This window comes from Populus trichocarpa, chromosome 14 (genome assembly GCF_000002775.5).
Source record: "Populus trichocarpa isolate Nisqually-1 chromosome 14, P.trichocarpa_v4.1, whole genome shotgun sequence".
Lineage (NCBI taxonomy): Eukaryota > Viridiplantae > Streptophyta > Magnoliopsida > Malpighiales > Salicaceae > Populus > Populus trichocarpa.
The window spans coordinates 2,614,657-2,640,061 of NC_037298.2; the positions used below are offsets into that span (position 1 = coordinate 2,614,657).

A 25,405-nucleotide genomic window follows, 5' to 3' on the forward strand; every position below is an offset into this window, starting at 1 on the left:
TCTCTCAATCTCCATTCTTTTCTCGGCTTTGGGCTCTGCCAGTGAGGAAAAGGGAACAATAATGCTAAAAGAAAAAAGACGCGTTGTTATTCATCTATTCTTTATTATCTTTTCTTGCTTCTCTCCTTTTCTTCTTCTTTTTTTAAAGAAAACCACCAGTAAACATCTTCTTCTTTTTTTTTTCATGAACGGCCTCAAGGCTTGGTTTGTATAGTAGATGGGTAAATACTCGGGTTATTGATTAAACAGGTTAGTACATGTTAATTTAAAATAATATTATTTTTAAATATTTGTATTAATAAAAGTTAAAATTAGGTTGTTTTTTTAAAAAATTAACCCGGGTAAAAATTCTTACATAATATAATTTAATTTGCGAGGTGACATATTCCTCCATGTTAATTGAGATTATTATTCATCTAACCAGACAAGGATATAGAGCATATTACCATGGTTGTTGTCTTGTCGATGCTTCTTCACAATCTTTCCATCAGCAGCTCTCTAAGATATGTTGAACCATCATATTCTAAGAAAACTATGTTTGAGCAAACTCAAAAAAATATGCTTTGAAACCAAGTCTTCGAATGCAAATATAGTTGATAGAATGTTGCTTTGTTTAAGGGTCTCGAAGCCTAGAAAATTCTGTTTCCAAGTGTACTTGTTCGGTTGATATTCAGTGGAGATGATACATGACGTAGCGTGAAAATAAAAATAAAAATTCCTTGTAATTCTATATATATATATATCCTGTGAGCCTTTTTTGATGACATCTCTTGAATAAGTTTTTTCTTATTTTTTTTTTCTTATTCATAGTTTTTTCTTATTTTAAACTATGAATTATATAATGACAAATTCAAGGTGACATTTGTACCAAACTTAAAAATGGTTTTTGTATTGTATTGGTAGAGGTCTTATATGAGTTTTCTTTTAATATATATTTTTTTAAATGCAACTCATACTTGTTATATATATATAGAATACTTGTTTGGTATTTAGATGTAGGGTGCTTTTCAACTAAAATTACATCAAAATTATATTTTTTTAGATTTTTTTTTACATTATCACATTATCATCATTTAAATATATATAAAAATTAATTTAATGATTTTTCAAGTAAAAAAAAATTTGAAAAACAAGTTGTAACACAAAAATAAACACTCACATGATATGAAAGGATTTTGAATTGAATTATGTATTATATATTTACTAGTTTATTTATCTGTGTCCCACTGCAGGCCGAACTATTTTTTTTAAAAAAGTAAGAAAAATAGTCATCAAGAGTGTGAGAATTTTTTTAGAATCTGAAATACTCAAAAAGACCATTTACCATAGTTAAATAATTTTTTGCTTTTAAGAATAACAAAATTATTTTATTGTGCGTAAACACGATAAAAAGACAATAAAACCCCTTAACAATTATCAAATGACAAATTGACCGAGTGAAAATACCATTTTACCCCTAAAAGTAAACATTTTAAGAGTTTTTTCAAAGATAAAATCATCATTTTACTATTTCAATCCAATCCATGATAAATAAAAATATATCTACAATGAAAAACCCTTGCGTTTTAGTTGTTCTTGTAATAGTTAGTTTTAGTTGTTCTTGTAATAGTTTAGGGGTTGATATGAAGGTGCAGTGCAGGTGTCAATAAAAAATACAAATCAGGGACTGTTTTTCAAATTTGCCTTTTTGAAAGAGAGGGGTGTGGAGAACTCTCTTTTCCAATCATTTTTAGGAGGATGTATATGGAGGTAGATGGATTAATTATTTGCATCACCAGCTTTCGTATCCAATTTTTAGTTCTCCTGATTCTACTTCCCTTTTACTTTAAGGCGATGGCTGAATTATTTATACATTCTTGTTAATTGTGGATACAAGAAAGAAAAGGCTATAAGCATATTCATGATGGTATTACCAACTCCCATCAACGCTATTCTTTTTAATATATAAAAGGCTTTCCAACTTAGAAATCACTTTAGAAATTGATAGAAATCTTAATTAAGGTTGAACCGTTTGGATGTCTCTTTTCTAAGCAAGCTATTATAAATTTGTATCGATTAATTTTACTTTTCATGGGCTGTAGAGGTCGAGATGATGCAGATAAACCATCCGGAATGGAGGAGAAATCCCATCCCCAGCATGCACCAGCAGCGTCGAGGACTTGTATAGTGAGAGAGGAGTGTTTTGGCAAGACTGAAAACTCTCACAGGCAATGATACTTTAATGACCTCTCGATCTTGATTTCGGATTTTAAATTAAACTAGTTAGAAGTTGGTTTGGAATGATTTAATTGATTTAGCGCTGAATTTGGTTTTATTTTTTTAAAAAAAATATATCATTTTAATTTTTTATAATTTTTTAAAAATAATGTTATTTTAAACTATTCCAAGTTAATTTACGACTTTAATCTTCGAACAAATCATATATCAAGTCCGAGTTTAATAACTTCTTACTATGCCACCAACCAATTAGGCTCTTTCGATCGCACGTATCCCGAGTACTGTATAAATTATGGGTAACGTAAAGGCAAAGCAGAAGCTAAATTTTCTTCTTCTCTCATGGTCACCGACACCTGGCCCACACCAAAAACGTGTGTAGGTCAAGAGTTAATAAAGTCGAATTAAATGAGGAGCACATCCTTTCTGCCTCTGTCTGCATGCAATTACTCGTCTTAGTTATTACTAGTACTGTTTTTTGGTTGTACTTCTTACGTCAATTGACTGTATTTATTATTTTTCTTATGAAAAAATTCAAAGAATATAGATAAAAAAAATAGCCCTTCTCTAAACATAAAATTAGATTTATAAACCTATTTTATTAAAAAAAAATCCTATCAAATATATAATTGGTATACTAAGCTAGTATATGTAAACTTGTAATATGAAAATAATATATGTGTGTGTGTATATATATATATATAGTTCGTAGTGGCTTGACAGGAATGAACAGAACCATTGAGTTTGAATCTTACCTACCTTGAGTCCCCACGCAGCTGCATTGAAGCTTCTGAATTTCCTTCCTTTTTCACGTTTTCTTTTTTATTCCCATGTGGCAAGGGCATCTTAGATATTTTGAAAGTTTAAATAAATGATTCGATCCGTGTTTTTCTTTTTCTTTTTAGAAGGTGTTTGATATATAGCCTTACTCGGAAGAAAGCTATAGATTATAATATTTATCGAAGTGGTTATTAAATCCGATTTTGTTTAGTTTGATGGGTTAATTTATAATTCGATTATTGTGCCTTCTACGCCAGGACGAGCATAAAACACCACCCTAAGACATGACTGAACTGAGTTTTGCCCATGAATCGATTAACAACACTATTTCTTTTTAGTTTAATGTGGGTAACCGGGCCAGCTTGCGCGTATCTCAACTAATCCCACGGGTCCTAAAGTTAATGACCATGTAAGCCTCCAGTTGTCATCATATGAGCAATCACAGGGCTCGAACCTGAGACCACATAGAGCAAACCTCTTGATTCCAAGTTTTTATCACTGGACTATTTTGCAGGCAAGTGGCGATTGGGGAATAGATCCCTTGTCTTGTCTCCGACTAGAATCCACATATCAAGCAGAGATTTAAGATTTTGGCATTAAATCCATCCCTGTAAAGTACAATAACGATATATATAATATGATATGCATAGGCGTGACCTCATTAAAATAGGAGATTTTACTTTCGCCGAGGGTCAGTTGGTGTCACCAGTCCTCGACAAAGGTGTACCAGTTTTACCTCGATTTTTAAAATATTTTTTATATTAAATTAATATTTTTGTACGTGCGTTCAGTAGTTTTGATGTGTTTTATAAAAATTAATTTACTTTTAAAAAACACTATATTTCATATTCTAAAATAAAAATGATGAAAAAATAATGATGTGTTTAATTAAAAAAATAAAATAATTTTAGACTAAATTTTTATAATTTTAAAAATAAAAAAGACACGAGAATAAATTTTTATTATTATCCCGGTTGACGAAACAGCAACCACACGCTATATTATAAGTCAATTTTGTCTATTATATCTATTAGATGATGTTATTGTCCAGATCAGAAAATAGCCATCACACTGAATAGAAGTTGAGTTAATGGTTTTCCTTCGGCTGGGAAGGAAGGATTGTGAGGCTGGAAAAAAAAAATTATGATGATTGCTAAATTCCAACAAGGAGAAAATTCTCCGAGATTCCACTCCCTTTCATTTTTAATTGCAGACAGGAGCTCCAAGGTCCTGATTATTGGGAGAGTTATGAAATTTTGGCAGAGGCCATGACCGAAAGTTTCTTTACATATCATGCCAGGGTAACCTCTAATCTCAATCAGGCAACCGATGCGATGGAAAGAGAGTCTGGGGGCCACAATCAACAATATCAGTAAACTGGTGGATGAGGCAATTGGCTAATTATGATTGAACACTCAGCTTAAAAATCATCACAGGCACGCATCATTTCTTGATTCAAGTATTCTAAACAAGGACCACTGACTGCAGGGTCACTACCTTTCAATTCAATTGGGATAGATAATCTCCAATGGCTGATGTCCATTCATCTGGAATAAAAACAGATAGCACACCAGCCTAAGATTGGGAAGAAGTTATGGACACCCGCCATGCTTTGTTTCCTCGCTGTGACAAGCACATATGCAGAAGCAGACATTTTTTGGTGGTCGACGAGCTAAGAGAGACTCGTAAGAAAACGAGGATGTCCTGCTTTGCAAATTCTTGTCCTAATGTGACAATGCTATCCAAGTAATTGGAAATATCAATGGAGCAATCAATAGTTATGGCTAGAGAACAGGTGCAGATACAGTGTGAAACATGCTCTACTTCCTCCTCCGTTTAGGAAAAGACAAAAGCTAGTGCAAAGACAATGAAGGAGAGTGATATCTCTAACATCTAGGGTCTCTTAGCGGAGGGTGAAAACTGGTTCTTGGTTTCCAGCAACCAAGGAAAGTTAAACCTAATGAAATTTGCATATTATCAAGAGAGAACAAGTTATCATCATGGACCGAAAACCTTCTCATCTCTTCATGCATTTCCAAGGCTCCAAAAACCATTAACAGAAGGTAAAGCATAACAAAGGTACAAAAATCAGCATATAAACATCATCAAGATTCTACATAAGCACCATATAGACCACCAAAGACATCAAGGAAACCATCAAAAAGATGCTAAGCATCACTAAAGATTTTCTGATATCCCTAGAACACAAACGTAAGCATACAATGTCTGAATAAAGTAGCTCATCTCAAGTGTAATAAGTCCACTAAACTTCCCTCGACAAAACATCCATGTCTGATAACCAAAATCATCCACTAAAATTGCCAAAAAAGGTATCTTCCTATCAACTTTGAAAAAGTTCTCTAGCTTAACTTCCTTCAAAACTCACAAGTCGTATGCACTGTCTATAGATTAAAATCAAGTACATGTAAGACACTCATTCACTTAAAAATCACAATTCACAGGAAATTGACAAGCAAGAATCCAGCAGCATTGCTAATTCTACAACTCAGACCTAGCAAAGCAAAACAAGAACAGGGTTGCTACCAAACTCAGTGAGTCATCCGCAAAGCTGTCTATATTTGTAACATGCTTCTATTAAGCAAGCATAAAAGAAAGTTTTCAGAGTTATGTAAAGAACATACACAAATGGAACTCAAAATAAATGTTTCATTAACTGCAAAATAAAGAAATATTTGCAGAATACCCCTGATGAGAAGTTAATGCTTGCACTGAGAACAGACAATTTAGCATGTATCAGTGAAATCCAAGAAAAACTCGTTGATTGAATTGGCACTGGTTAACAGGCTCAGACTAACAGGCAAATCAAAGCCAGATGAGGCTCAACCAGTCAACAAATATTGGAAAAGAAAGGGACAAAAACTTAAATCACTTAGCAGGGGACCAACATTTTGAAATCAACCACGGATTTGTGGCTCCTGTGAACCTTTTGGCTACATCTATATCACCTGATAGTTTGAGCAAATCCTGGTGGACGATCTATAACCACTTTAAAGCAGATGTGTTTAGACCTGTTTAAGACAAGCTGCAAGAGAATGTACCATATATAAGCTAATATACCATATTACAAGAGGACTGAAACCCTTTTGGAAAAAAAAAGTGGTAAATACAATGACAGCAACATCGTTTTACTCCTAAGTCTGGCAGTACAAGAAGAAAAACATGTGAGTTGCATTCCATGTACTTGTGACACACAAAAGAAGCTACAAGACACTGGTTATGGACAATTTCCTCAATATGAGAAAAGGGAAAAGGAAAAAAGAAACACAGAGTGCACTAGCAGAAGATGGCCAGCCATAAGCATCTGTTAGCAGTTTAAGCTCTGAAAGAAGATTTGCTCTCATTGCCAAACAAGAGCAAGCAAAACACAAAAACCAATGAACAAAAGCAGCCTCTTCAGATAATAATCTTGTTGTCCTTGACCTTGGTGCCGATGATATCCACGTGGATGCCCACCATGAAATGAATGAAATCCATAAGGAAAGCCAGCAGCCGGACCATACATGGCAGCATTAGGAAATCCATGCACTTGAAGGTTAAAAAGTGAAGGAATTAGACCACCAAAAGCAGCAGAAAATGTGAAATTCCCAGACCTAGCAGTTGCCGTTGGTGCAAAACCTCCCAATCCTCCCGTTAATCCAAATCCATGTTGGCCAAAATGATTTGGTTCTGGAGGAGGAGCAGTTTCAGGTCGCTGCCCTGCAGGACGGTTAGGAATGTTACCACCAGGAATGGACTTCGATCTTGGGTCAGTCGATGTTTTCCCTCTACCATACAAAGGAACCAACTTCTCCTCTTCCACTAGAGCCTTGCAAACCGGACATTCTCGGGACTTCGAGTGAAAGTGAAGCCATTTGTAGAGACAAGGCCAGCAGAAAAGATGGCCACATAATGTCACAATCGGATCCTGAGCTAAGTCAAAGCAAATATTGCATTCAAAATCACCAGCATCACCATTTCCATTGCTGCTAGTAAATGAAGGGTTTTGAGGAACCCCGCTTGTTGATTCCCCAAAGCCACTTCCCATCTCTGAAAACCCAGCAAAATCCCTATAAATCACATAAAAATTAAAAACATTAATCAACACCAACAACAATATCAAATTCCCTACACAACACAGTTTTCCCAGACTTGAAACCTTAACATAGCAAAATCAGGATGCTGAAGTATATGAACAAATCATAACTGTTGAAAGACTCTATCTTTACACGACAAAAGGTCCAAGAATTTAGAAAAGATCAAAGGGTTCTGTGTTGGAGTCCAGATTTTTATGCAATTTTAATTTTACTATGGCATCATTTTCAATTAACCACACAAAAAGTAAAATATAATTCAAGCCCCCGTATTATAATCAGGACAGGACAAAAAACCTGATAAATTCAAACACTAGATCATCAGATCTCTATCTTAAAATATTAATTCCTGGTCACTTTAAACAACATCTAGATTATAAGACTAATGCCATAATTCTAGAAGATCAATACAATCACAAATCAGCAAAAGGGCAAGAGGGAAAATCTGATTAGAAGAGATTCAGAGACCGAGACTGACCTTTTTGGATAGAGATGCGTATCAATTGATTCAAGATGGAGAATGCTGAAGGCTATTCGTATCAATTGATTTTTCTTTTTATCTACTTTTCTTTTACGCTAAAATAGTGGACTTGTTATTATGACCGGAGTTAAGCATTTATTACTGTGTTAGTTGTTATTTTTTTTAAATATATTTAAACAATATTTTTTAATTTTTAAAATTTATTTATAATATGATTTGAAAATATCAAAAAATAATTTAAATTTAATTTTTATATATGGGATATAATCAAACGATAAGTGACCACCACTCACGATAATTAACGAAAAGAAATAATAATTACATAAATAAGAAGTTGAAGAATGATATTAGGATAAAATCCGTACCAGGACTAAACAAAGACATGATCGAGAGTGGGTGGACCAAATGCACCGTCCAAGTTCCAACCCTTCAGCCCAGAGGTGTTTGGAATTTTCTATTCTCCACTTGGCAAATATCTAATGGTTTATGTTGAGTTTCTTATATGAACCGTTGGATATAGACGCTTTGACGTCGATGATTTGTTTTGACCGTTAGATGATGACTTTGGAGGTCATTCAATACGGTGCATATATTTCCGTGTCCTGGCAGTAATAATTTAAGTCGAAATTTATTATATATATATAAAAAGTCGTTTTTGGCTACTGCTAGCATACTGCCATCCTCGTCCTAGGAATCTCTTTACTACGTCATTCAAGGATAAATTTAAGACTGGGTCGTTAGATTCAATGTTTATGTTATTTTGATGTTTTTTTAAAAGTATTTTTTATTTATAAATTTATTAAAATAATTTTTTTATTTATTTTTTATATTAACACATAAAAATTATTAAAAAAACATTAAAAAAACTAATTTAATGTTTTTAAAACAAAACATTTTTTAAAACGCGTCAAAAAATATAAATCATCACGCTTCTAAACACTTGATGTGTTTTGTGATACAAAATGTTTTTTAAAAGTATTTTTTAATTAAAAATATATTAAAATAATATTTTTTATATTATTTATTTATTTTTAACATCAATATATAAAACCATAAAAAAGATTTCAAAAAATTAATCTGGTGTTTTTTAATAAAAAAACATGAAAAAAATAAGTTGAGCTCAAAAACTAACACATACTTAAAAGATTATAAATAAAGAATCATAAAATAATATAATTTTAAGTCTTTAAAAAAATTTGAGATGAGAGAATTCACGAATTAACAAGTTCACCTGACCATTAGGAAACTGTCTTCGTACAAAAAAAAAAAAAACGAAAAAGTATCAATTTTTTATTATTCACCAGGATAAGAATTAATGTGGATTGGAGAAGTGTAAGGATAATTTTGCACGTGTCCAAAAAATGACGAAGCATGCAACTGGAGGTTAGAGATGTTTTTTCCATGGGATATATTCGGGGCTGTTTTAGATAAAAAGAAAAGAAAAGTAAGACTACGACCATACTCTTTGAAGGGGAAAAAATATACATGCATGGAGGGACTTATTCGATTTTTCATTTTATTAAAACAGTTAAATGAGAGAATTACCCCTGGAATTTAAAAAATCAAAGGTTAATTGCGGAGGTGTTTTGGTCTTTTTAGACTGGATTTTTCTTATTCTTGGATTTTGATAGGGGTGTCTTCGTAATTTTAGATTTAAGAACAATATTTAAAAAAAAAAACAATTGATGCATGCAACACACCCTTCAGCGCGTGATGGCCTTCGCACCATTCAAGTGGCGCGTGAGAGCCCATACAACAACCAAAAATTTGTTCGATTTTGGTTTTTCTTTTTTTAATTAATGTTTATTTGACTTTTAAATCTTTTTTAAGTTTGGATTTTTTTTCAATTTTATCCCTGACATTTTATTCAATTTGATTTTTTTTATTCGGTTTGGTCCCTATACCTTTAATTGCTCTATTTGTATGCGTTTATACTTCTTGATTATTATTTTTCTTGCAATTTCATCCCTTTTCGTTATATTGCATTTGTTTTTTAGTTTATTTTTAATCCTTATTCTTTGATTGCTATATTCTTATCATTTTCTTGATTTATCTTTTTTTCAATTTTATCCTCAATATTTAATTTTATTTGGTTTTTTATCCAGTTTTGATCCTTGTTCTTTCAATAACTTTTTTTTTAATCCTTTTTTTATTTTTATTTTTGTTTTACAATTTAGCCCTTGATTATCTACTTTCATTTTTCTATACCATAGCATTGTTTGGGTTTTAAATTTTTTTATGGTGAAATATTTTACCTTGTTATTTTTTTTTCTGGTTGCCTTCTATCAAAGTGGTCCTTTATTAAAATTTGATTTTTTTAAAAAAAAAATCATCATTTGTCACTTGGTTATTAAGCTCTTAGCTTCATTGTTTGTTGCGCTTTTTTTTTTGTCGAGTTATCACGGTCTCGTATCCCAGGTAATAGCTTAGTCAAGTTAACCATGGTTGCTTTATAATTTTTTCCTCAAGGTTTTCTCATGAAATTTATTTATTTTTTACAATTTCATACTTTGGCGTTAAATTACTGGCCCCTGAGCTGTGATTTTTTTTATTTTTCTTTCTTTTGGGTTATCTTGGGTGCATGTTAATCAAGTTAACTCGGGTTAGTTTGTATTTTCTTACTCGATATTTTTTTATTTAATTTTGATATTTTTTGTTGGGTCTTTCTCTTGAAAGTCTATTTTTTTTATCCTAATTTCATATTATGAGTGATGGACTAGTCGAGTTAACCTGTGTTGACTTAATTTTTTTTCTAAATTCTTTTTATGACTTTATTTTTGTTTTCAATTTTATCATTTTGCATCAAATTATTTGTCTTTAAACCTTGTCATTTTTTCACTTCTCTTTCTACTTTGTTATTTCGAGAGCGGGTTGATCAAGCTAACTTGGGTTAGCTTGCGTTTTCATTCAAAGTATTTTTTTTATTTAGCCTTGACCTTTTTTGCCGGGTCCTTTAATTGGAAGCCTATTTTTTTTTTTATCATGATCTCGTGTCATGAGTGTGGGTTAGTCGAGTTAACTCAAGTTGACTCAGATTTTTTTACCTCCATTTTCTATGACTTTTTTAAAGAAAATTTATCATTTTGCAATAAATTACCATCCCTTGAGCTTTTTTATTTTTCCAAATTTTTTTGTTTTGTTATTCTAAGAGTGGTTTGGTAAAATTAATTCTAGTTTACTCGGTGTTTTTTAAATTTTTTTTAATTAAACTTTGTTTTTTTTACTAGGTCATTTGCTTAATATTCTTTTTTTAATCTTGATCTCATACTATGAATTGTTGGTTTGTTAAATTACCCTGAGTTTATTAGGATTTTTTTATTCGATGTTATAATTTTTATGTTTTTTTTTTCATATTTGATATTAATTTATTAAACCTTGAATTTTATAATTTATTTTTGTTTTTTCTTTTTACAAGTTATTTCAGTTTTATATCTCACATCACATTTTTAGTTAATTTAAGTTATCTCGAATTATCTTCGCACCTGAATATTCTTTTTTTAATATTGAAAAAAGTTTGCATCGCAGCGCATGCCACGTATATTAGTAACTATGCTATTTATAGTTCTTAAAAGGTAGGATTGTCAGATTCGTCTTGTTTTTTCCCCTCTTAAAAAGAGTGAAACCAGAGAGGGAGTCCACATCTTTTTTTCTTTATAAAATTAGACATCTTGACAGAGATTTGAGGATTGAAAGGGAAATTAGCGTATTTTGGCATTTCGGTAAAAATATAGTTTTTTTTATTTCAATATGTTGATTTTAAAAAAACATTAAAAAAAATTATATTTTTACACAAAAAATATTTTAAAAAATAATCATTACAATAATGTTATTGAGAATTGTTATTGATTTAAGGCAATTCATTTCATTGAATCTATTTTGTACTCAACGGATATATATATATATATATATATATATATATATATATATTCATGCTCTCTGTGTTGTTTTTTTTTTTTGCAATTTGTCGAGAAATAAAACCAAAAAATACTGCTTAATCTTGGAAACATCGAGTGAATTTTTCCAGGCGAACAAATAAACATCAAGCGAGGCACCTTTTGATTCGTGCGAAAGCTTAGGTTATTGAGATAAATAAATCACATTATGTTAATGTATCAATCTCAATCGCAATCAATATGTTAATATATGTTTACTTTTCTTGATAGAATAATAAATATGCTAATGCATCAATCGCATTCACTTGACTATGAACATGACTATTATGTAAGCTGGGATTGTTACAGATATTTCAGGACATTATATTATGTAATAAATTATTAAATATTTTTATTTATCATGTCATGACAATTTATCTTATTATTTTATTATATTTTAATTATCCTATATTAATATTGATTACTAATGTTGGTATATTGTTACTTTTAAAGTAAAATAAATGCTGTTCAATTCGTGAGAAGTAATTAATAATCACGAATTGTTTAATGAATTTACTAAATAAACTGTAAGAAACTATTTTATCCTCTTGTAATTTAACTAATTCCTCGTAATGTAATGGTTACAAACAATTAGATACAAATTTAATAGTAAAAAATCCTTGTTATTTCAGAGAAAAAAAATTGTTTTAGTTATAAACAAACATACTAGTGTGATTAAAGACAATAAATACTTATATTTGTTATGTTACAAATATTATCTTATTATTTTTTAACTTTAAAAGTATGTTTCAATGTAATTAAGATATATAAATTGCAATCACAACAAAAGGATTATATATGTAAATTATAATATGCACATTAAACTTGTAATCGGTGTCAAAATAATGTCCTAACCTGCATATTAATCATACAGTATATTATTGTATAAATTAAAGCATAACAAAATAAAAATATTTACTCATTGAAACACTTTAAAATTGATAAAATTTTATTGTTGTCAGTAATTATTTATTGTCTTAATTTTAAGCCTTAATGCTCATCGTTTAGTGTAAATAGATTTTTTTCAATGAGTTTTTCAAGATTTTAATAATTTCTTCTTGGTTGGATGTACTCTTAAATAAGATCCAACAAACCTAGATAAATAATACAAAATCTTTCTCTACAAAAATATAATAAAATACCTCAATAATCTCAATACCTCTCCACATATACATAAACTCAAGCGTTAGAGAAGAAAGACATAATGGAAAAACAAGTTTTCTTTCGATGAAAACCAATAACAATAGAGAAATTTTTTTAAATTTTAAATTATTTATAATTCATTAAATAGTTAATGAATATTCAAATTCATGAAACATGTTCGTGAATACTTTCATCCCTATCACATAATTAATATTTGCTTCATGTACCAAGACATTCCATGTCATAAAAATAAATTATTAATTAAATAGGGTTTTAATAGCTTTCATTAACCAAACTCCAGCCTAAACTCATAAATATGTAGACTTGTAGCCCAATCTATAAAACTATTTTAGGTTTAAAACTAAGAATAATTTTTTATTTATCTTTAATTAATTTTTAAAACATGTTAATATTTCGTATTAAAATAACCATATTGAATTGTTTTCATCAGTGGGTCTCACGTGTATTTTGACCTTAAAAATCACGGTATATATTTTATAAACCAATTTTTTTTTTAGTTTAACGTGGGTGTCTGGGCCAGCTTGTGCGCACCTCGACTAATCCCACGAGCCCTGAAGTTAACGACCATGTAAGCCTTCAGTGGCCATCATATGAGCAACCACAGGGCTCGAACCTGAGACCACAGAGGAAGCAAACCTCTTGATCCCAAGCTTTTACCACTGGGCCACCACCTAGATGGTTATTACAAACCAATTTTAATAGTATTTTAAAGGTTAATTGTTGGAGTAATGGTTTCAAATGTGACAGACGGATATCATGTTTTTAAAAACAGTTCAAATTCAATTAAATACAGCTTAAAATGGGTTGAAAAAAACACACACAAAGAAATAAGTTTTTTGTTTCCATTTCGAATTTGGTGTTTGAAAATAAAAATATGAAATGAAAAGCGATACCGAATATTCTTTTAATTTTCAAACCCATGCCTCTGTTTCTTCTAGTATAGTTGTTAGGGTATCTCCATGAGCAATAACCACAAAAATGGCTGGTCCTCAACAGTGTTTTGATATTCAACAGGATAGCCACAAGAGATGCTAAAATAGCTTTAGTCAAAATAAAAAAAGTCATTATTGTATGTAAATATATTTCAAATGTGACTGCATCTCTTGAACCGACTTTATTTATGGGAAACCTTCTAGATATTATTAAATAAGTAGTTGGTCAGTTCTATAGAACCTTCAGCAAGTTTAGACTTATTTGAAAATGTAATTATAGTTACGGTTGCTTTTATATATATATATATATATATATATATATATATATATATATATATATATATATATATATATATTAAAAAAAAACTCTATCACCATCAATTTTTTAATCCTAATTGACTCCGAATTGAAAAAAAATAAAAATGATTATAGTTAGAAAAAAATAATAATATATGTTTGAACATGCAAGAAAAATTGCATTTCTACAAATTTTATTTTATTTGAAATAAAAACACAACATGGATGATAATAATTTTTTTCAAGAGAGTTGTTTTTCTTATCCTTATATAAACATCATATCTATCAGAAAAATTATTTATGCATCCTATCTTTATGTAAAAGAAAATAATACATACAAACAATTCCTTTTTCTTCTTCTTGCTATTATATCTTAAACTTGCTGAAGGTTCTATAGGGTTGACCAACTACTTATTTAATAATATCTAGAAGGTTTCCCATATATATATATAGGTTGCTTTCCGAACAATATACTTTAGAGAAACAGGGAAATCCATAACATAAACACAAATCTCGACGACCCAGGATCACCATGCCAATAATTGAGAAAAGTCTGTGTTAAGAAATCTCCCAACTTTTCTTTTTCGGTCATCACTGTATATATCATACGCCGCCGAATGACGGTGTCGAGATTTCAGTAGCCGTTGTCCAAATATTTGTAACCGTTGTTCATCTCCACCTTCCATCTTCGCTGCCAGTAAATGTAGCAACACATAAAGCTCAACCCAATTGTCTTCTTCTTTCTCCATTTCGATTTATGACCGGTCTCCAACAATACCAAGAAAATTCTCAGCTTGAAAAAACCATACTTTCCCGTCACCAGGTTCACAATTTTCCAGGGTTTTCTAACAGCACAAGTTTTCATGTCATCTGATTGACAATTCTCCAGGGTTGTAATCGAACATGAGACTATCTATAATACAGAGCACCAAATATTGGCTATCAGAGCACCCATCGATTGTTAACTTCCGATGGAGCCCAACCGAATCATGGGGTTCCACGTGGTCTTTTCTCTTCTCCGCCATCACCATCTACCTCATTTCTGCCGTCATCCTCCACCTTGTGGTCTCCTTAATTCTCCGCACTAACCGCCGTGTCCCACTCGGCCCAATCCCAGCAATACACAGCCTGGCAGTGGCGATGGCATCGGTTGTGATTTTTGTTGGCACTCTTCTTTCAACCGCTGCTGAGATTCGTGACACGCGCTGGTTCTGGCGGCGCACCAAGACCACCACGGCTTTCCAGTGGCTCCTCTGTTTCCCTCTCGGCACCCGACCCTCTGGCCGCGTCTTCTTCTGGTCCTACATTTTCTACCTCTCTCGATTCCTTCATTTATTACGTACTTTTTTAACAGTCCTCGAACACCGTAAACTCACTTTCTTCACCTTGTTCAATCAATCCATACTTTTGTTCATGTCATTTCTTTGGCTTGAATTTTCTCAGTCTTTTCAAGTCTTGGCTATCCTTTTAACAACGTTGTTGTACTCTGTCGTTTATGGGTACCGGTTTTGGACAGCAATTGGGCTTCCAAGTGCTTGTTTCCCTTTTGTAGTGAGTTGTCAGGTTGTGTTGTTGGGTTGCAATTTGGTTTGCCATTTTGGGGTGCTTTCGTTGCATATATTGAAAGGAGGGTGCAATGGAATTGGAGCTTGGGGGTTTAATTCTATGCTGAATGCTATGATTTTGTTGTTGTTTTTGAAGTTTTATCTGAAGATGTATTCGAACAAGAGAAAGGGCGATTCCTTGAGTGAACTTAAGGGTTCTTCAAGGCATTTGCATTCTAGCTTGGAGAAGCTGGACAGTAAGGGTAGTTGATGGATTGAGATTAACGAGTCTCCCATTAGCTTACTTTTTGCTTCTCTCTTTTTTTTTCTAATATTTTTTTATTATGATTTTTCTTGTTTCAGTTCTTGAGTTATTGCTTATTTGTTATCTGATTATTCAGACAAAAGTGTAATTGTGTTAAGTACTAAAGTGTACGTGATCGGATTCATGTTAGAGGTTTTTTCTTGTAATTGCTTATTTCTATTTAGTCTAGTTGTTACTTTTTAGTTGCAGAGAAAAGATTGTGATTCGAGCAAGGTCAGCTATTTAAATTGGTCGGCCATGGAAAAAGCAAGACTTGTTTGACTCGATCCCCTCTATAAACTATTTTTTATTCGATGGTGATGTCCCTTTCTTTATTCAATCCCTTGAAGATGCTTTATCGTTTCCAAATGCAGGGAAGCTTCTTCTGTCCGAGACAAGCTCAAAGTCCAACTTCTCGATCTTGCTTTAGAAATTGCTGTGGTCAATGTCATGCTTTGTCCTTACGGGAGCACAGTAGAAAATGAGCCAATTGTTAGCCACAATTAATCCACCTTAGGTGCTATTCGTCTGGTTCTCAAATGGTGATTCCATGACTGAAATCTATTGCTTTCACAATGAGGTGTGAATTAGAAAACTAAAAAAAAATCATCGTGATTTCACACTAAGAGACAGCTTAGATGTGTTGTAATGGATTTTTTTTAACAAAATGTTTTTTTTTTTGGAAATATATTAAAATAATATATTTTTTATTTTTTAAAATTAATTTCTGACATCAAAACTATTAAAAAATAATTAAAAAAAAAGATTTTGTGAACTTTCGTTTGGGATGCATTTCCAAATAGGACGAAATGCATAAATGATTTTGAATTTTATGTGACCATTTTAACTTAAATCAAACGGTAGATGAAATGTGACAAGACAATGTATATGACAAGCCCACGCCTGCCATCTTTTTTGAGCCCAAGCTATGCACACGCAAGGGTCCGGTATTGGGCCCGATATTAAGATGGTCAACCTCTACATCCAAGACTTCCACGCCCGGATAGGGAAATGACAGAGCCCATAAGGAACGCATAAACCCCAAGGAGACTCGAAGAGGCCCAAATAGTATTCCTTTCTTGGAGGCCCAATTTACCCAAGAGACTTAAGAGTAGCATTGCACTTGTGTGGGAACTCGACTCGGATCTAGCATCCGGGTAAGCCTAGCCTAATGAATGGTCTCGCACGATGGTGGTTGTCACGCTTACACTTGGCAAGCTGTTAGCATAGCAAGATTTTTATCTTAAATAAAAAACCACCATCATTACGGGTTAATATCTCATATAATTACCCATAGATTAGGATATTTGAGAGATTCGTGTCTGATCCCTTGCCTCGGGTGGATTGAGCGACTGACCGACTGATTGACCGAACTTCCTGCCTGCCTGGTGATTGGTGTGTTGACTTTTTTTTTTTTTTAATTTACAATCCCTTTAATATATAAAAAGCCATCATCAAAAATAAGTTTTACATGCTTTTTTTTTTTATCTCATAAAAAAAAAGAAGGAAATCACACATAAGCACACCTTTATCCTAAACACACAAGCTGTCAATTCCTAAAAAAAAATATTATGTTGTCTTGCATTCATGTCTCTATTTATAAAAGTTTACATTTATCCTATAGTTTTACTTACTTAAATATTAAAAAATCCCTATCATAACATAAGATTACCAACCAACCTCGTCGGTTGGATATGAAAAAGGCCTAAAATAGTAAAATCTATAAAATTCTTCTCCAAACCTCGTCGGTACACATCATTCTTTAAATTGACTAAGCAACCTGCAGATTTTTTTTTGGTTTTTAGCACTTTTGAGAAAAAATTTTGGATAAACCAATACAATACAAAAAACATATAGAAAATCACATATGATATATGGATCCACAAGTTGTAAATATTATTTGCGACTATTTCAAACTCTAAAAATAAACTGGCATAATTAACAATAAAAAAGGAGAAAATTATAAGGAAATAAAAAAATTATATAAACACATCGAAACTTTGACGATGACACCATCTATATCATTTGAAAGATATCGACGAGACAAATTCAACGACATTAAAAAAAGATCACAAACGATTACCGGAGTGAACTACACGAGTAATCCAAATGTATTGAGACTCATTTACCTTTGAATGACTTGTGTGACACACTCTAGTTACCGTTAATATCCTTTTTATGGTGTTTTGGGATTTGTCCCGTCAAGATTTTTTTAATAGTACTAGTGGTTTTACTATCAGAGCTTCAACATGCCTTCAAGATATATTTTTTTGTCACTCCTCTCTACCCTTCTTGGAACTCCTAATGAGATAAAAGAGAGAAAAAAAGTAAAAAAAAAAGTAAAAAAACATCTTGGAGGCATATCAAAACTCTAGTAACGACACTATTGATATTGTTAAAAAGATCTCGACGAGACGAATAAAAAAAATCAAAGAAGCTCACCAACAGTGACCCAAAGTGTGTCACATGAGCTATTTGAAAGACAAATGAGTTCCGATACATTTGGACGGCTTGTGTGACCCACATCGATTATCGTTCATGACCTTTCTTATCATTGTTGGGTTCATCTCGTTAATATACTTTCAATGGTAAACTATGTCAATCTATTTTTAGCAGCCGAGAGAGTCATGAATGATATTTGTGACTCGCGAGTTGAATATATGATTTGCGACTCTCTAAAATGTTCTACTTTTCTATATATTTTTTTGTATTTTGTTATATTTTTGTATTTTTTTAAGTGCTGAATTACAAAAGTACTCGCAACTTGCATAGTGTCTGGGAGAATTCAAACAAGAAAATAGGAGGCTTCTAGATTTTTTTTTTTCATGTCTGGAAAGATCGAGGAAAAGACTACCTTGGAAAGATCGATAAGAAATTAAGAACACGAAATGGGAAGAAAATCTTTGAACCCAACATTTTTACTCACCTCGAAACTGAAGATTCATTTAAGCATGTGGTATTAATTTACTAACACCGTATCTGCTGCATAAATCTGCTGAGCTGTAAAATCATATTTAGCTGTAAAAACCACATAATTTATCTATTGCTATCTTTCTCCTTTATTTACCTTTACAAAACACTTCTTTCGTTTCATTTTCGATCCTTCCAAAGCTCCCTTGTTTATTTATTCATTATCATTCCATTCATTTTCTATTTTTCTTTGTTCTTGGTATTTTTATTTTTACAATGCAATTATATTTTTATTTTTTAAAAATTAAAATTTTTAAATTATTTTAATATGCTGATATTAAAAATAAAATTATTATTTTAATATATTTTAAAACAAAAGGAAATCTGGAGGCAGGGACTCGTCACCTATGAGATTAGCTAATTCAAATGAAGCCCATCCTGGAAGCAAATCAGAGTAGGAATCAGGAAATCTCTGGCGGCTGCCTGACCATCCGTACCATTATACAAACCGAAATTCGTAGCCATAGGATAAAATGGTCCATAAAATAAAGCACGCTTAGTTGACTCGTTGCCGTTTCTAGAAACAGAAACACAAATATCTGCCTGGACAATTTAATTACCACGCAAGCTCTTTGGTTGGTAATTAACCCCCGACACAATTTGTTTTTTATGTTCCGAAACGAAACTGCTGGAGTTGGAATACTAGCTGCTAATTACTATATTTATAATTAATTTTATTTATGAAAATAATTAATAATATTTTATCAGTTATCATCTGAAATTTATCTCAAGAAAAAGATAGACAATCACAAAGATAAAAAAGAATATAAAATTCACATCTCATCTAAAATAATCAATATATATCTTACTATAATTTTTATCTTCTAGTTATTCTATTTATTTTAAAAAAAACTAATATAATATTACTAATTAAACTTTAAACATTCTAAAATTACTCATCGTAATCAGATCAACTTAATTTAATTTTTTTTTAAACAAGATTTTTTCTTAAAAAAATTAAAATAGATTGACATCTACCTAACATTAAATTGAATTAAAAAAACAAGAACATCTAAAACTTCTATAAGTGAGGTTTGTGCATAAAGATAAATTGTAATTAATATCCTTAATTTTTACTATATTTTTAAACAAACCTTATTTAATATTGTGCTTGGATTGTGTAAAATTTAATTTTTTTGTTTAATTTTTGTTTAATTTTTAAATTATTTTAATAGGTTAACATAAAAAACAATAAAAAAAATATTATTTTAATATATTTTAAAATAAAAAAAACTTTAAAAATACCGCACACCTCTTTAATAAACTGATGCGATGCGGTGGGATTATCCTCTGGCCGATCTTTACGAATCTAGATGCCAAAATTCTTCCTATTTTATTGGCTCTGCCCTCTCTGTTTCGCGTGCACTTCTCTTATTTTTATCTTCTTCTCGATAACAACTCAGTCTAGTTAAAACTCTTTGACTCTGTCTCTCTCTATCCAGAGACCAGGTAACTCATCGTTCAATTCAGTTTTACTTCAATTCACAGATCGTTTTCTTAATTTTATGCTGCTCTTTCAGATTCGAACTATTTAAGCTTAGAATGGGGTGTCTTCGTGTTTGAATTGATGGAATTTATGATTTTTGATGTTTAGGTTCCAATTTAATTATGAACGATATTGTCTTAGTCTTAGGAATGTGAATCTATCGGTTTTGAGGTTTAGAGAATGAGTAGGTGCTTGCTTAGCTTAACCAAAAAGGCAATGGTGTTGTTTATGAAAATCAGGACTGGATAGAATGTCTTACACTGGAATTGTTAATATAATTGCCCATGCTAATTGTAGTTTTAATTGAAGGACTATAGCTTGATGGCCGAGATTAACTTATGAATGTCATACAGTGGGAATTGTAGGTAATTACTACTTAGGATGTTTAGTGTCAACCATTATTTGTTATGTATAGCAACCTTTACTTCTATGAAATCCTCACACAGTGGGGCTGAATCGCATTAAGTCTTCCATTTTTTGGGGATAGGATGGGTGCGCCACCCAAATTTGCGATCACTAGATTAAGGATCAATTTCCTGCTGAGGGAGCTTGGTTATCAACTGGCCTCAACGGGATGATCTCCGTCATTTTTGCAGCACATGAATTTCTGTTTCACTGACATTCAAGAGCCTCAGTAGCCATGGTTTATTCACACGAGAAGGTTTTTATTGAAGAAAGCATGCAATCTTGTTTGTGACTTTACCATGGATTGACCTGTGAACTGGAGTTCTTGTGTTCATTTTTTAATTCCAGTTGGCTGTTTGACAATGATTAGCAGCATGGTATTATGTGCTCGTGCATTTTTTTCTATATTTTGTTCTCATTTGGATTTTTAGCTTGTTCTTTGTAAAATAACGAGGTTGAGGAATATCTCAAATGATTCTTCAGGCACATTGTATTGCAGATGGCATTGGAGGAGGTGGTTGCTATTGAATCTGGAAAGGAGATGGAAGAAACTTTCAAGCCTCTCAAATCCGATGATAGACTAAAGCATTACCCTTTAACTCCTTATAGGTTGATAAGGGGTCTTATATGTTTGTTGGTGTATCTTTCTACTGCTTTTATGTTTGTAGTGTATTTTGCACCTGTTGCAGCTGTCTTGATGCGATTTTTCAGCATACACTATTGTAGAAAAGCAACATCCTTCCTCTTTGCTCTTTGGCTAGCTTTGTGGCCCTTTCTATTTGAAAAGATAAATGGGACCAAAGTTGTATTTTCTGGAGACTTAGTTCCGCCTAAGGAACGTGTTTTGATAATTGCTAATCACAGAACTGAGGTTGATTGGATGTACTTGTGGAACTTAGCATTGCGTAAGGGGTGCCTGGGCTACATCAAGTATATCCTCAAGAGCAGCTTGATGAAACTACCTGTCTTTGGGTGGGGATTCCATATTTTGGAGTTCATTTCAGTTGAGAGGAAGTGGGAAGTTGATGAACCTGCCATGCGTGAAATGCTTTCGACTTTCAAGGATTCTCGAGATCCCTTGTGGCTAGCACTTTTCCCCGAAGGAACTGATTTTAGGTACTTTAATCTCCTATGTATTCTTTATGCAGGCATATTTACTCATAACATTAAGCTTAATTTTTATCAAAGATATTTGGCTACTAAAATCAGATATCTTACATAGAGTAATTGGTGGGATCTCCCTTTTTTAATATTTGGCAGTGAAGAGAAATGCCAGAAGAGCCAAAGGTTTGCCAGTGAAGTTGGACTTCCTGTGCTGGCAAATGTTCTACTTCCTAAAACAAGGGGTTTTGGCGTATGCTTGGAAGTTCTACAGAATTCCTTGGATGCAGGTTCTTTTCATATAATTTTTTTTCCTGTCAGTGCGGTGGTCATAAGCTTTTGATAATATAATGTGTGGCTTACACTCTCTCAAGAAAATATTATACATATTTGATTTGATTCCATACTGTTTTAAAAAGCAGCCTGTCTCACTATCAGTGCATCACTGCTGCTAAGTATTACCTCATCAGTTCTGGAATTCTATTAAGTTCATCCCAACATCATGACCTTTATTGCTTGATGAGAAGAATTCAGTTTTTTCCTCTCTTTTTATGGCTCCTTCTGCAAGTTACTATATACTTAATCATGTTTCCTATGCTGCAGTTTATGATGTCAGTATCGCATATAAGGACCAATTGCCTACCTTTCTGGACAACGTATTCGGGACAGATCCTTCAGAAGTTCACATTCATGTCCAGCGTATCCCTGTTAAGGATATCCCAGCTTCTAATGCCGAGGCTGCTAAATGGTTAATGGATAGGTTCCAGCTCAAAGATCAGTTGCTTTTAGACTTCAAAGCTCGAGGCCATTTCCCTAATGAAGGAACTGAACAAGAACTTTCTACACTGAAATGCTTGGTAAATTTCACTGTGGTAATTTTATTGACTGCATTGTTCATTTATCTTACATTTTTTTCATCCGTTTGGTTCAAAACATATGCGAGTTTAGCATGTGCCTACCTTGCTTCAGCTACTCACTTTAAATTCCGGCCATTACCCATTACGAATTTGATATAGCATTGCCTAGTGCAAGAAATTAATAGTTTTGCTATAGAAGATGGTCAGACTTACAGTTAAGGTCTCTTGTGAACATAGAAGCAATATGATCAAATGTTCTATTTCAGTATACTGTTCTGATATATTATTTGAGCACCATGACGGAACTGTTTGCTGCCTAGGTTTTAAAGAATGCAAGTTTACCGCCAAAATGTTTTGACATGAAGCATAGAAATGCTTCATCACTTGAATGCCCTGAAAACCATGGTGTTATGCGATGTAAAATGTAAAGATGGAGCATAGCAACCCTTGCTATTAGGCTGGGTTAACTGTCAGCTCTAGTCCCCACCAAGAGTCAGCTCTCAAGTTCTATGCTAGCTTGCACTTCCGTGCTGTAAAGAACCAGCCCTATCCGCTCTAGTTCTCACTAAGAGTCAGCTCGCTAGCGCTTTTGTGGGCTGTGTAACTTGATTTCATACACTCAGGTTCTCTTTCTACTTCCTAGGTGTCAGTTCTCAGTCAGGTTACGTTCCCTGTCTATGTCTCATACTCGCTTTCTGCATTAGAGTTCTAAGAATAGGATCTCATCTCAGTGACAACCATCCTACTCCGAAGTTGCTAGCTTGCAGCTTCTGTGCTATAAAGAATCACCAATACATCGGATTCGTTGGGCTGGATTTGGGCTATCTTAGATTCACACGCAAGATGTGGATTCAAGTCTTGTCTAGCCCAATACTAGGTATGCTGTCTTTCACCCAGGTCCAGCAAGAATTAACAAAGCCCTGATCTCTCCAGCGCAGCCCAGCCCATTATCGGAAAAATTAACTGATTTGCACTGGAGGGCCCAGCCCATCATCGGAAAAATTAACTGATTTGCACTGGAGGGTTTGAAGCTTAGAGAAGATGAATTTTTTGTTGTGCAATTCAATCCATTGATTGTTGAAACTAAAATGGGAAAAAAAGTGGTGACATTACTAGGATTTGCTTCAATAGAGAAGCAAGTGGGCACAGCTTAGGATGCCTGTGTTATCATGACGATTCAATGCTGCATTACCTGCCCATATCTTGTGATTACCGTTTCTCTACTCATCTTCTACCCCTTATCCCAATTTGACAATTCCTTACCATCTGCATATTGAATAGACATGAAAACATTCCAAAAAAATGGGTCCTTGATGCCATCGCTGTACATGATAAAAACAGTTGCAGACTTGCAGTCGATATGCCTTTTGTCATTTGTAGATCAACAACATTTGATCTTGTCAACAGAAGTAAGCAAAAAGAGAAGGGAAGTGGTTAAGAGTCACCAGATTCACCTGAATGACAAATCAATATCTGGTAAATTCGAAACATTTGGTTGGAACTATTTCAACCATATAAAATTTGTGTCCGTGTGTTAGGTTTCATATGAAACTGTGATGCGACGCGACCTTTCAACAAGAATTTCTAACCTGTTAGGTGACGAGCCATCTTCTCTCTAACTAATCACATTATATTGGTTCATGCATAGGCTGTCTTTTTTCATGCTTTAGACTTATAGCTGAAGCTCTCTAATTAATAGATCAAAAACCAAAATCATTTTAAAAATACAATTGTTTGCCTGATTAAGCTGTGGATACACGTTTTTGGTGGGCAAAGGTCTATCGTGTGATGAAATAGCTAGTATGTGACAGTCACAAGGTTACGTGTTGTTGTGTCTTTGTGTCAAAGCAAGCAAGCAGCAAACATTACATTGATGTTGTGTGAACTGAAAGGCTTTATGATCTCTTGGCCGACAAGATAGTTCATTCCATTCAAGCTACCACGTGCAGGTTTTTTTATCATTACGTTGAAGGGAAAAGAACGGAGAGATTTATTGCTGACCATATCTTGTGAGTGGAATGTGGACATTGAGCGATTATGAAGGTCGATACCGGCTTGTCCTTGCTTGATATTGACGGGGTCGTGTTACAATGACGAGTTTCGAGCTCCAAGCCTATTTAGAACATGAAAACTACAAATTGAGTGTGACCATGGAATCAAAGATAATAAAACAGGTTAGTTTATACACTAATTGTCAAGTAATTTCTAGTATAGACGATAGTGTTTCAATCCTCAGCTGGGACCATCCAGAAACATTTTATTTTACGTTTTTTCAATCAAAACACATTTTTATTTTATTTTTTATATGAAGTTGGTAAATAATCTAGCAGAGCTTGAATAAAATATGGGGAGGGATGATTTAGTGAGCTTGTTCCTGGGATGAAGTGGAAGCTAGCACATGCATGTTAACTGCCTTGGCCTTAGGACGTGTGAGAGTGGGAAGTAGTGCTGATGTTTGCCACGTGAAGGGTTAACCTTCAGCAATTTTTATGCTTCGATGTTCAAAACGAGCCAAATATTTCTGATCTGATTCTTTTTGTCTAGGGGTGATACCAGGTTCTCATGTGACTCGATACTCTTTCAGCTTCAGCCAAAGCAATGGTTTCTTATTTTCTGAATCATTTTTCTACTGCCCCTCTTCGAGACCCGTTGCCAGTCAGGCTTCCCTTATTGCCAGTGAACATTTGCTTCTTTCCAGTCAATTAGTAGCTCTAGCTAGCTTCATTGTTCGTGTGCTTTGATCATGTTTTAATGGAGCAAGGCCCTAGCTCCTTTGGCTGAATTAGAAGTGGATGACGTGAAATTAGCATAAACTGTAAAAACTAGACGCATAGAAGAGGCAAATCA

At 33.0% G+C, this 25,405-nt stretch overlaps 3 protein-coding genes across 4 annotated transcripts; 2 read left to right on the forward strand and 1 right to left on the reverse strand.

The window, feature by feature from the left end:
• Positions 1-6,026: 6,026 nt before the first annotated feature.
• LOC18104996 (uncharacterized) lies at positions 6,027-7,729 on the reverse strand. The gene is made up of 2 exons (XM_006374994.3): positions 7,564-7,729; positions 6,027-7,061 (listed from the first exon to the last, which is right to left on the reverse strand). The coding sequence occupies exon 2, from the start codon at positions 7,037-7,039 to the stop codon at positions 6,353-6,355; it is 687 nt and encodes a 228-aa protein (XP_006375056.2). The 5' UTR covers positions 7,040-7,061; positions 7,564-7,729; the 3' UTR covers positions 6,027-6,352.
• Positions 7,730-14,346: 6,617 nt separating this feature from the next.
• On the forward strand, positions 14,347-16,052 carry LOC18104997 (elongation of fatty acids protein 3-like). The gene has a single exon (XM_006374995.3). It carries the CDS (start codon positions 14,795-14,797, stop codon positions 15,704-15,706), a length of 912 nt encoding a protein of 303 aa, XP_006375057.1. The 5' UTR covers positions 14,347-14,794; the 3' UTR covers positions 15,707-16,052.
• A 3,924-nt stretch (positions 16,053-19,976) lies between these two features.
• Positions 19,977-22,826, forward strand: LOC18104998 (probable 1-acyl-sn-glycerol-3-phosphate acyltransferase 4). Of its 2 annotated transcripts, none has more exons than XM_024584344.2 (4): positions 19,977-20,158; positions 21,084-21,716; positions 21,861-21,991; positions 22,305-22,826. In XM_024584344.2, exons 2-4 carry the CDS (start codon positions 21,100-21,102, stop codon positions 22,715-22,717), a joined length of 1,161 nt encoding a protein of 386 aa, XP_024440112.1. In that variant the 5' UTR covers positions 19,977-20,158; positions 21,084-21,099; the 3' UTR covers positions 22,718-22,826. The 2 variants fall into 2 exon arrangements, with proteins under 2 accessions (XP_024440112.1, XP_024440113.1); XM_024584345.2 differs by having other exon boundaries at positions 21,100-21,716.
• The last annotated feature ends 2,579 nt before the right edge of the window (positions 22,827-25,405 follow it).

Coding starts and splice junctions, on each gene's coding strand:
- LOC18104997 (XM_006374995.3), top strand. CDS start 14,795: ATGAGACTATCTATAATACAGAGCACCAAATATTGGCTATCAGAGCAC.
- LOC18104998 (XM_024584344.2), top strand. CDS start 21,100: ATGGCATTGGAGGAGGTGGTTGCTATTGAATCTGGAAAGGAGATGGAA. Junction 21,717..21,860: donor CCCGAAGGAACTGATTTTAG/GTACTTTAATCT, acceptor AATATTTGGCAG/TGAAGAGAAATGCCAGAAGA. Junction 21,992..22,304: donor ACAGAATTCCTTGGATGCAG/GTTCTTTTCATA, acceptor CCTATGCTGCAG/TTTATGATGTCAGTATCGCA.
- LOC18104996 (XM_006374994.3), bottom strand. CDS start 7,039: ATGGGAAGTGGCTTTGGGGAATCAACAAGCGGGGTTCCTCAAAACCCT.